Source organism: Nyctibius grandis, chromosome 1 (assembly GCF_013368605.1).
Source record: "Nyctibius grandis isolate bNycGra1 chromosome 1, bNycGra1.pri, whole genome shotgun sequence".
NCBI classification, from domain to species: Eukaryota; Metazoa; Chordata; class Aves; order Nyctibiiformes; family Nyctibiidae; genus Nyctibius; species Nyctibius grandis.
Window position 1 is genome coordinate 19,150,859 of NC_090658.1, and position 12,178 is coordinate 19,163,036.

General features: G+C 37.6%; 1 protein-coding gene across 12 annotated transcripts in view; it reads left to right on the top strand.

Moving 5' to 3' along the window:
* CDC42BPA (CDC42 binding protein kinase alpha) overlaps positions 1-12,178 on the top strand; it is a 192,468-nt gene that overhangs the window by 152,941 nt on the left and 27,349 nt on the right. For 9 of the 12 annotated variants that reach the window (XR_011049125.1, XR_011049123.1, XM_068411711.1 and 6 more), the window contains 8 exons: positions 2,498-2,536; positions 5,583-5,702; positions 6,387-6,467; positions 8,586-8,691; positions 9,452-9,588; positions 10,259-10,398; positions 11,239-11,320; positions 11,540-11,756. Coding sequence is in view for 10 of the 12 variants with exons in the window: in XM_068411711.1 (XP_068267812.1) it covers positions 2,498-2,536; positions 5,583-5,702; positions 6,387-6,467; positions 8,586-8,691; positions 9,452-9,588; positions 10,259-10,398; positions 11,239-11,320; positions 11,540-11,756 (922 nt within the window). In the remaining 2 variants the exon portion in view is untranslated. The remainder of the gene's footprint in view (positions 1-2,497; positions 2,537-5,582; positions 5,703-6,386; positions 6,468-8,585; positions 8,692-9,451; positions 9,589-10,258; positions 10,399-11,238; positions 11,321-11,539; positions 11,757-12,178) is intronic. The other 3 variants (XM_068411727.1, XM_068411736.1, XM_068411780.1) reach the window with 1 other exon arrangement.

Sequence of the window (12,178 nt, forward strand, 5' to 3'; positions counted from 1 at the left end):
GAAGAACATCAGTACTTTATTCTGTATGTATTGTTGGTGGTTGTTTTTTGGGGGGTTTTGGGGTTTTTTTTTTTTAAAGGAAGCATATCTTTTTCACAAGCATTTTGACAAAATAACATTTTTTTATCTATGCAAGTGAATAATTTTCAACTGTTGGCGTACGTCCTTTAAGGCATTCTTCTTGATTGGTCCACTCAGATCAAATCTTTTCAGATTTTAGTCTTTGGTAAAACTCCAGGTATTAATGTGTATATTGTTCCATGTGAATGACTTGATACACAGAGAATCAAAGTTCCCCTCTTACATCTTCAATCTGAGTCCAACAGGAGCATTTTTTTCCCCAGCTGAATTGGGCAAGAGTGTATTTCTGGACTGGACTGGCCAGAGGCTAATGTCTCTAACACCAGGGCAGATTTCTTTCTCATCTGGCAAAACTGCAAAAGAAGAGAGTTGCCTGTTCAAAGATAGGAAGGAGTACCTTGCAGACAAATACAAGACTTGTTGAGTTACCTGTCTTTATTAGAAAGAGAAATAAAGCTGATGTCTGTGTTAGTAGGTGAAAGGTGGTATAATTGAGTTGTGCTTAAAGTCAGTTCTGCATCTTTCATTTTTTTTGACAATTAGAGGATCCATTTATATTGAAATTCATAATATATAGCCTCTGAATTATCAAAATGGTTATTTATGTTTTAGCTCATTGAGTTGGTTCAATATCGATGTATTAGGCAGACTTAAATGAAAATAAGGGTATAAAAAACCTTCCCCACTGGATGTGACCTCCATTCCCTTTCCAATGTCTCTTTTTGATAGTAGTTACCTTGAAGGGCAGTGTTTCTTGTAGCATTTCAAGAAGAATTAATCTGTGCTCAGTCAAACCTGAGAAGTGTGTGGGTTCTTTATATTAAGACCAAGGAAAAATAAGTGTTCAGGTGAGATTCCTGCAGTGCTGCAATATTGCATGGGTTTCAGGAAAGTCTCTCCTGTAATCATGAGCCCAAAGTAAATATTACTGATGGCCTGTATTGTTTCTCCAGCCTCTGTGCTTGGGATGACAGAGAGAGTGTAAATAATATGCAGTTGCAGTTACATAGCACTCTTTGCAAGGTCTCTGAAGTCTATTTAACATACAGATGTATAAGCAGCAATGAGTTTGGCCCACTGATTATATTTGGAGTTCACAGGGGTGGGTATGTCTTGTGTGTCTGCCATCCAAAAAAGCTAATTGTTTATAGCACTCTGTGAATGACCGGAGTTAATTCTAATTGTTACAGTGAGGAAACCGGTAACTTTGCAATTTCTTCTGGAAAGAACTAAAAATAGATGTCCCGCTGCTTCTGTAGCCTGCAGATGCTGAGCAAGAAAAGTAGTAGCTCACCATTTAGATGAGTAGCGGTCACTGTTGGTTCCATCTGTCCCTCCTCAAATCTGCAGAAAGATACTTGGTCAGGTTGGCAGAACTGGTGCCTAAATCCTCATAGCTGCAAAAGCCCATGCGTTCAGAAGCGATCCTTGTATCTCCTGTGCACCCAGGAGGGTGCAAAGGGGAGTAGGGATGGGTTTTGCTGTCCCTGGTTTCTGATTTTGATGGGGAGGGAAGTCACCCCCAGTGACTAACGTACTCATTTCTAAATCTTTGTCGCTGTTGCTCCTGTGTGTTGCAGGCTGTCTCTAAGTAACATCATGTAGGTGTTAAGTCTCCTGTGTTCACTAGAAGTGTCTGATAATGGAAGTGTTGAGTTTTGGGGTTTTTGCCAGGTCGATCTTTATGTATCTCACTAGCGACTAGAAGCAATCAACTTGTTTTATTTAAAGCTGACTTTGTGATTATTTAATCACAATAGAATGGAATCCCATTTTCCTTTGACAAAATTATTTTCCCCACTTGCTAAAAAATATTACTTTTCCCCTGTTATCAGCACATGACAAATTAAAAATAGATTTCTTAAATCCTCCTGAAATCTGCCTTCTGCAGTCCCCATGGGCTTTGATTAGACTAAACAAGTCTGAACTTCGTAAATAACAACAGAATGAATCGTGTTCTGAATTCTCATTATTAAATACTGACCAGAATAAGCCGTAGTAGTGTGTGGTGAGAGCCCTGACTCTACCTGCACATTCATAATTGAGTTTAGAATAATTCTGATTCTTAAGGATACTTCAAATTAGACATGTTGCAACTCCAGGAGACTGGTTTATTCATCTTGTTCAAAATACAGAGATGGTAACTGCAAATTATGCTTATTAGTGTAACGTGGTCTGCAGTTTCACTGCTATTGTCCAGTGTAAAACTACAGACTTTAAAATAACTGTTCTTTTTTTAGATGTTTCTTTCCTCTTGTTGCCCCGGAATATCTCATTTTCAAAATACTTGTAAAAGTGAACGTGTGTGTGTGTGTGTCTAAACACTACCTCTGGGGATATAGAGCGACGAATTCTGACCTGACGTATGTGTCACTGTTTGGTTTTGTAACATATTCTCCTCCTTTCTTTGTTAAAGCGCTCTCCTTCCTGTATTCCAGCTAACAAAGGCAGACGTGTAAGAGGCTGTCCTACTCTGTGTGGCCCTTTATTTTTTGCCTGTTGTGTACATACCTTTGTTTCTCGTATGGATTGTGTATCTACCTCACTGCATGTCTTGTGCTGCTGCTACGGTTTGCTGCTGCTGCTGTGCTTTTTTGTCGTTTTACAGCTGCGGGCTAGAAGCTTTCAGAGTATTTCATTTGGTAATCCTATGAGCAGAATATCACAGTAACTGGAGAAGATGCTTTGGGTGCTTTCTCATTTCAATATGAAAATTCTTTGTGAAAGCTGATCAGGTAGATGCAAGTTGGGAAGACGAGCAAATGTCAAATGAGGGCCTGTTTGTTTCCTTGCCCTGAGCAGAGGGCATGTGTTGAGTTATGGGAATTGCCTATAGAAGGCAGAAGTTTGGCATTTGGGAGGCATGTCATAGCAAATGATAGAAAATATCACAGTACAGAGGTAAATGGGAAGTGGGGTAAATTGGAGCATCAAAGAGGGCAGGAAAAATTCGTACAAGGAAAACAGAGTTGGATGTGTTGTAGTCTGTTAAGCTGGAAAGCTCCATAGTGTTTCAAAAATCGAGGTGGATTTTTAAACATAGTATTATCAAAGCTTTGTAGGACTGAATTGGTGCCAGGTATGCTATGCCCATTTTAGACTCATACTGCCACTTTTGTTTCTTATATATATATATGATGATAGGAATAGGAAAGCATACAAAGCATTTATATTGAATATGCAATAAATAAGCAATAATGCCCAACAGCTCTAATAATGACCTTACCTATGCAGTTCAAAGCACACCGCTCAGTGTCTTAGGCAAGCTTACAGTAACTGCTTGGTTTTGGTGGCAGTGGCTCCAATTCAGAAGTTCATGTCTCCTCAAGATGCATTTATACACTGGCCAGCTTTGGCTCAGACCTACACAGGTGACACTGTGTACACAACTAAGCACAGTCCTGTAGGCTATTACGATAGGAAATATTGAAATATGCTTTTGGTAATCCAGTGGATTAGTTTAAAACTAATTTTAATTGTGTTAATACGGTCCACATAAGGTTTTGGCCATAGTTGAGTCAGGCTGCTTTTGTACTGAGTTTTTCTCATTAAAGCAAGGAACCTGGAGATTACTGCAGCAATACAGCTTAAGGCCCTGTTTCTGCAGCAAAGGTGGTGGTTAAATTCCCTTCAAATTCGGTAATGGTAGATCAGGTCTGTGTGTTTTGTGGGCTTTTTATGTTCATAAGTAAGGTAAAAATACATTTGTTACTGGTTCAGCAGTTGTCTTCAACCACAAAGGCTTTGTAGCCCATTCCAGAAAAGTTCCATCATTTATATTATGCTTGTACTAAATTTTTTAAGAGGCGTCATGAAAATTCTTTGGTATGCAGATGCTGCTTTGAAAGGGAAAGCCTTTGGAGTATCTGGAAATAGTTATGAAATGATAGATTAGATCTCTGAGTTTGACTTGCAGAATAAAAGGAATATTTGTTTCTTGCTGTGAAAAATTCGCCTGTAGTTACTCATAGGGCTTATTTTTTAATAACACTTTTAAGAAGACAGTAGATTTTTCAAGGTTAAACAGTCTTTGCACTCCAAGTTATCACAGGTTTAGACTTGATTAAAAAAAAAGTTTAAAATAATTGAAACAATGTTATGTGTCTGTGGATTTACTATTTAAAGGCATCAAGGTTTGTAATACTGGGTAAAGCTTCCAGTTACTATTTGCTTCTGATAAATGAGCACAAAATGTTTGCTTTACTGCTGATTTTTGCCTCAATGCTTGACACACATGATCTATGTGTAGAAAACAGGTGTATCACAGTGTGAGAATGTCCCATTTTCATTACAGAAATACTTGCAGGCATCTTAATCTGCCTAAGTTGATTAAGCTGATCAGCATTCTCCACCGGATAATTTTTTTTGAAGGCTATGATAAAACTAGAAGCCATCAAAGTAAACTCACTACTATTAAAAAAAAAAGTGGGAGAAAAACAAAAAACTGCACCTGTTCACTACCATGACCGAGTTTCTGGAGAACAGGACTGTATATGCATGTATTAGATTGGCTTGGCAATATATTTTATTCCCAAAAAAGTTTGTTGAATTCTTAGTATGATGTCAATGGCAAATGAGAGAAAAAACACTGGAATGTTCAAATGCTTTCTGTAAATGTTGCTGCATATTTTAGTTTGTGTGCAAGCTAGCCAGATCCTTGGCAGTGGGGAGCTGATGATAGCATTGCTCCAGAAAAGCCAGGCATGCAATGGAGCATGGTGGAGAAAAGCATCTTCATCTCACTTTATTTTTTTTTTTTAAATATGAATCTACATAGAAAACGGTGATGTGGAGTTGTCTTGTTTTCAAGGAAGAATCCTGCATTCTCTGATTTTTCAGTTGTGCTGACAAAAGATGACTTCTTATCCAAGATACCTGGTTGTACCTATATACCTTGTTGTTCAGTATAGTTCTGTGTTGGGCTTAGTTTCGTTTTATATCAAGGACTAGGAAAATAGTCCCTTGAAGAAACTGTATTCCCGGTGAGGATGTTTTTGTAGTCAGATAGGGTACAAAAAACCCCTCAATTCTCTGTGAATGTGATTAACACTAACCTAAGGAAATACGATGTTTGCTCTGCCTTTTCTCCTTATTTTCTCCTAAATATGTTTGCAGTGGTTTACACGGGCTATATGGGAATTCACTTCTAACAAATCTCTACTACCAATGGACAAAACCCAGTAGTGTTTAAAAAATATTCACCCTTCAAAAATGCTGAATTACAAGTCTCTTCAAGTGTTTTACCAGGCCCTTGAACTAGCAGCTTTTATGCATGTGCTCACCTCTCAGCAGAAGCCTTGGCTACGAACCGTGTTCATATTCAATAATTTTCATTGCATTTTTGTACCTTAATTAGGAAGTTGCTTAAAACTGAATTTTTATCCTCTCGATTCTCTCTCTGCTGCTCCCATATTTTATTTTGGCAAGAGTAGAGAATTCTTTTTTAATGATGTCTTTGATTTATTTTTTTGTTGTTTTTTTCTCTTGAATTGTTCTCCTAGATTGACTCAGTTGAAAATTTTACATTGTCTAATACTCCATCACGGGATGAAGATAGTAAGTCTCACCTCCATTCAAGATCAAGGTCTCCTTCTACAGCTAGTGAGATTGAACCAATTGAGGTACTTCAGTGTTGAAAAATTTTTGTCTTTTTTTTAGGAGTAACAGTTTCATTCATATAAAAGTTGCTATTGCAAATCCTTTTGTTTAGAATGAAGGTCACTCTTCTGCAGAGAGACTATTTAGGACCTTGTAATAGCCTTCTGCTCTAGTGGTAAACTGTGTTTTGGGGACTGTTGCATTTCCTTTCACATACAGTTAATTGATTAGGGATGGGAACTGTGTTGAATCAATTATTAGATACAGTCTCTCTTCATAACATATCCTCAGTCATGAATATTTAAGAAATATTGGCACGAAGTTAATGTTATACTGTAGTTTGTAAGAGCATGTTTTGGAGTCCTGCTGAAAGTCTTGTCAATATGTAGTATTAGCCAGGCTCTGCAACTGTAATAATGTATCCCCTTTCCCTGTTAAACAATTTAACTCTGTTTATTTTGCATTAGGAAAGATTCAACCAAATGTTTAAGATAATAACTTTTGACATTTAAGAGATGAGTCTTGCACATTTTGCTGAGAAATAAGATTTGGTTTTCTGAGTCTTTTCCTGTGTTAATCAGTTTGGTTTCGTTGCTTGTATGTTTGGGGATGAGGTGGGTGGGACATTGTAGTCTTTTTACTTTATTCAAGCTATCTCTGATAGTGTGTATTTGATGTCTTATTGATCCTTTGGGGGCTATGTTCAGGTTACAGATCATCCTCCCCGTTCAATTCATACACCAACCATGAGGACAGCATATATTGGATCGGGACTCTCTGCACCAAAGGTATTCAGTCAAGCGTTCACACTTCTTATACAGTAAGGGGAAAAATATCACTCCTGGGCAACAGCTTCAGGAGAACTGTTTATCACAGTGATCTTACCAGAACTGCCTAGAAGGGTTGTTTATATGCAAGCTGGTTGCTTTCTAAAATTTAAAGCCTCTCATTCTTACACTATGTGGTGTGACAAGTTGTAGTAGGCATTCCACTGCAGCAGCACACAGGCATTTGATTATAGGAAAAACAGTAGTTTGGACATTAGAAAGAGATAAATGAACCAGAACATGAAGAAAGGAGAAGAGACTTCCTAGAAAGAGAGCGTTTTCCAGCATCTGTCTGACCAACCTGCCTCTATCCTCTACATACAATAAAACTGATGCCACTATGGGCCAGTCTCTGATTAGCACATAATGTGTGCTAATAAGATGCTTATTTTTGAGAAAAGGCAAAGAGTAAGCCTCAAATGAAAGTGTAGATTTGCATTTTTTTATAAGTAACGTAGAGTGAGCACTACAGCTGGCACTGCAGCACTGGGCTGGGAGAAGGAATTCCAGTTTTTCAGTCTACTGGCTTTTTACATGCATAAATACTGATTTTACATCAGTTGTTGACATTAATTTGCCGTTGGCCAAATGAGCCAGTCAGTGTATGGTAATTCACCGTGAATTGTGTGTATTCAACCAAATGAGGAATAAGAGACAAGCTATTAAAGGAAAAATTTTCTCATAAAAGTTTCAGAAGTGCCTCAGTGGCTTAGGAATCTTCTGTATATTAAAAAAATGACAGTTTTCTTCAATTAATCAACAAAGTCTTTCTGATAGATCTGTTTCTAATAAATTGCAAAATAGCAAAAGTCGTCATTTCTGTAAAGGAAAGCTAAAAAGTTTGAGCAGGCAGTGTTCTGATGGCAGCATCTTAGATAAATTTTAAAAAAATACTGTATGTGCACTTAGAATAATGCGAAACAGATTTTACTGGGCACATCATTTCATTTTTGCAAATATTTTGCTCAGTAAGTAACGATTGGCTTTCCGATTTATTATGTTCCCTAAAGAACCTTCTTTATGATTGCATCAGTTTTTAAAGCTAAGTATCGTTTCCCTGCAAGTTTCAAAACAAAACATCCATCTGTAGACAGAAAGCTTCCATTGTAGCAGTAAAGCTGTCATTAAATATGGATGAAGTTTGAGCCCTTAGCTGTGATACCTTATCCTGTGAAAAACAGGAAAGTGAATAAAATTTTAATATACCTACTCATTAAAGTAGTCTGCAAAATTGTCTTATTTTGGATCGTGTACATTACCCAGGTTGTTCGGAGAGCCTTGGCGTTCACCCTGTGCTTTATCCTTTCTCCACCTACCAGTTGTTACTTCACTGGGAGCTTTTTTAGAAAAGCAAAGCAGCTTCCTGGATTTCATATAAGGCCTTTTATGAATCATACAACCACATTATGTAGTCATTTAGCCTTGATATCATAGCATCAGCACTGCCATCCTTGAGGGGAGAGAGAATGAAAACACTTATGTAGTCTGTGTTCCCAAGAACTAACAGGAAGAGAAGATCTTTCAAAATCAACTTCATCTATACTCTTGGTTTTAAATTGGGTGTTCTGAAATTGCCTGTGCCTGACACCATAAAACTGAACTCTGTCATGCTTTCTAGCATAAAAATTAGAATTTTGACAAAGTTTGATATTTTGCTTTAAACTAAGGCAACATTCCTTACAGAGGAACATTGAATTTGCAGCTTAGAAAATACTGTGGTGGGTTGACCTTGGCTGGCTGCCCACCAGGTGCCCACCAAGCGCATACGTACACACATTCAGCTTCTAGAGTGTAATGGAATAATTTTGGCAACTTTCCTATCTGCAATGGAAGCAAACTCATATTGAGAGACAAGGTCCAGTTTCCATGGTTTCGTTTGCAGAGGGTGGTTTAAATTATCACTAGTGATTACTGATAAGGAATATTTTTCAGCCCATGTGTCAGGAGCTCAGATCTCATTTCAGCAAACACAAATAAGCTCCCTTTTTAAGTGTGCCTTTGCACTCTTTTGTCTGTGAAGAAATAACTCTTCTTCAGAAATGTTACAGGTATTAACAGCCTTGTCTTCTTGTTTCACAGCCTAAAGCCCACCAGTTTGTAGTGAAATCATTTAATACACCAACAAAATGCAACCAATGCACATCTCTGATGGTTGGTTTGATACGACAGGGCTGTACTTGTGAAGGTAAGCACTTGTGAAAGCAGGAAGTGTGAACTGGAGCTCTAAACGATGCAAACTGCATAGTAAATGTTGTGGTGTGATAATGCAGGAGTCTTCGGTTTATATTTTGAATAACAGAATATATTCTCGTGCTTCAGTCTTTTAACAGTAGATGCCACTTTGAACATTTTACGTAACAGATTACCTAGTTATCTGGGGACATACTTATTCCAGTTGGTGGTAGAAGAGCTTAGTTCAGTTTACTTAAAATAGCAATAAGGGGCCACAGTCAATGGTCAAGTATGTTGACAGCAGCTTTGCTTTCTGACTGAGGGCAAAATGTGAGACAGCTTTGCCATTCAGTACCAATTTTGCTTCTTTCCAGGACTAATTTATTCTAGGTTTTTTATGTACACAGAATGATGCTCATCATTTAGAGGAGCTTCCAGCTTTTTGTTTACTAGTAGGGTTGGGCCTAGAAAAAAATCATAGAGATCATCTCAGTATGAGCCTCTGATTAGGCTATTTCTTACCTGGATGAAACCAGACTGTGTATCCATACACCTCTGAAAATGGGAAAATCAAAATTTAGAGCAGATAAAAGCATGAACTGCTGCTGTGCGCAGACTTACGTTTCTGTCTTGATATAGCAAAGTTCAGTGAAACTATTCAGTTGTTGGTCAAAAAAAGAGGATTACTTTATAAATGTCATCGTCATTATCATAGCTTTTGCATTAAACAAGAAATAACCATCAAATTTTTTGTTTCTTCTGCTCCTCACAAGTATGTGGATTCTCTTGCCATGTGACCTGTGCAGACAAGGCTCCTGCAGTATGTCCAATCCCTCCTGAACAGACTAAGGGACCTTTGGGAATAGATCCGCAGAAAGGCATAGGAACAGCTTATGAAGGCCATGTCCGAGTAAGTGTCAGGTAGCTGCGTTTGGGGCGCTTATATTAAATTTGTTGTTTTCCAGAGCTGGAATTAAACTCTAAATGGGGCATCGGAGGGGGCTGGATTCAACTGTACCTTAAGGTAACAGTTTGGAAACTAAGACCTAAATTTTCACAAAGCAACTCTTATCGTTTTCAACAGTAATTTGCTCTCCATCTCTGTCAGCCGTTGTACTTTGAGTTGGTCTTGAATAGTCCATCTCTAGAGATCAGATCATCTTCCAGGGCCTGTGGGTTTTTGAGTCTTTCTGTTGATGCTAGTGCTGTCTAGGGTCATTGGTGTGGATACTTGTGTGTAAATACTAAAAAAATTACTCTGCATAGTTTTGTCCATGTTCCTGTTGACCAACTAGAGGCAGGTTTCTTTCTCTGTGTTTGTTAATATGGCTTTGAATGAGTTTGTGAAATAAGAAGGAAGAATCTGTGGTGCTATGAAATTTGTAAATACTATACTGTGGTGTCTGTGTAGCTGTATTTGATGCTCTTAACGCACTTGTGCTATTGCTTATGTTGCTTAACGTCATCACTGAAATAAAAGCTTGTCAGCCTAGATGAGGGAATTGATTTTTGTACTGTATGTTTGATTTTTGATTGCATGCAAACTTACAGAGAGTTGATCAGAATTTATTTTGCTAAAGGTACCAAAACCAGCTGGAGTAAAGAAGGGTTGGCAGAGAGCACTGGCAGTGATCTGTGATTTTAAACTCTTCCTATATGATGTAGCAGAAGGAAAAGCATCCCAGCCCAGCGTGATAGTGAGTCAGGTCATAGACATGAGGTAAGCTGTTTGGTGCTGAGTGGGAGCTTTTCAGTGGCACCGGGAGGACTTTTTCTGCTTTTCCTTTTTGTGAAATCAGTAAGCAAGCTCAAGAGCTGTTATGAAACACTGTGATCCATGTTGAGAGCCTCTAATTTTCTGGAAAAAAGCAGAAGTTTAATTTAAACTTCCATTACTACATCATGTGCCAAAATGCATCTGTTCAGCTGTGTAGAAGAACTGGAATGAATAAAGAAGAAAAATACATTCTTTTGGGGTTAAATAGAGTTTTGAAAAACAGATAAAACTTTGTTATAGGATAAAACTAATACAATTTTTGATTCAGAAGGGCTAAATAGTTTGTTCCCACCGTCTTCAGTATTACTGAAGTACTACCAACTTCAGTGACGGTTGAGAACATTTAACGTAACAACTAAGTAAAGCTCGTCTCTGGAGTAGGTTAGTTTATCCAGGAAGTCTCAAACAGCTGTAGCTTATACCTTCTAGTGAGTTTGGATTTTTTGAAAGAGTTGGAGAGAGGTGTTCTTGGTCCAAGATTATTTTTAAAGTTTGATTATTTTTATTTTTTTAAAAAGGTTTTCATTTAAACAGACAAAAAACAGATACTTTGAATAGATTTATCTCCATCAACATTTACCAGGAATTAATATGCAACATTGCATTTGTGAGTTTTATCTGCAGATAAAGAGGAAAGGATCATTTTAGAAATTAGATCTCAGTACTGTCTTGTTGTGTCCTTCACAAAACAAGGCTCTTGGTACTATGGAAATATAAGTAAAAAACAAAGATACAGATTTTACTCTTTAACTCTTTTCCAATTATGTTTGTGGTCTCCATAAGGGATGAAGAATTCTCAGTGAGTTCTGTCTTGGCCTCAGACGTCATCCATGCAAATCGAAAAGATATCCCCTGTATCTTTAGGGTAAGTATTATGTCTTGAACCTAGTAACCCAGAAGTACAGGGTTTCACCATGTGATGTACGGTGTGCATTCACTGACAACTTGCTAGGATGTTATTTCCTTTGCAAGTTCAGGGAGCTAATTAAAGGGCACTTATAGGCATCGGATACCCTTGTAAAAATGACCATGATGAAATTTTTTATCACTTATGACTTAAAATACGTATTTTAAAATTTTCTAGGTCACAGCTTCCCAGCTCTCTGCATCCAGTAATAAGTGTTCAATCCTGATTCTAGCAGACGGTGAGAATGAAAAAAGCAAGTGGGTAGGAGTGCTCAACGAATTGCATAGGATCTTGAAGAAGAACAAACTCAAAGACCGCTCAGTCTATGTTCCCAAAGAAGCTTATGACAGCACCTTACCCCTCATCAAAACAACACAGTCAGCAGCAATTATAGGTATGAAATGAATAAGAAGAAAACGCTTAAGAAAAATGAGTATGCTAAAAGCATGCTTTTTTTGCAAAACATGTTAAATACATGTTATCTACTGAATAGAGAGTAATAGGTAGTGGTTTTATCCCATATGGAAGTGTGTATGGGTTTGAGAGAAGTGCAATTCACTACCCAGTAGCTTTGTCAGATCTTTAAGAATATTCCCCTTCTTCACACATATTCATAACTATGAATAATTTTGACTGAGAATTGGACATTACTCTTTTGTTATCCTAGAAAAATAATTCCTTAACTGAGCAAAATTAGCACTATAGAATAAACGTAAATCACTGACTATAAAATCTGCTTGTGGGACCAGAGAGAAAATGTAAAAGCAGAGAATGGATTTAGTAATTTGAAATGCTACTGCATAAAATATGCTAAAA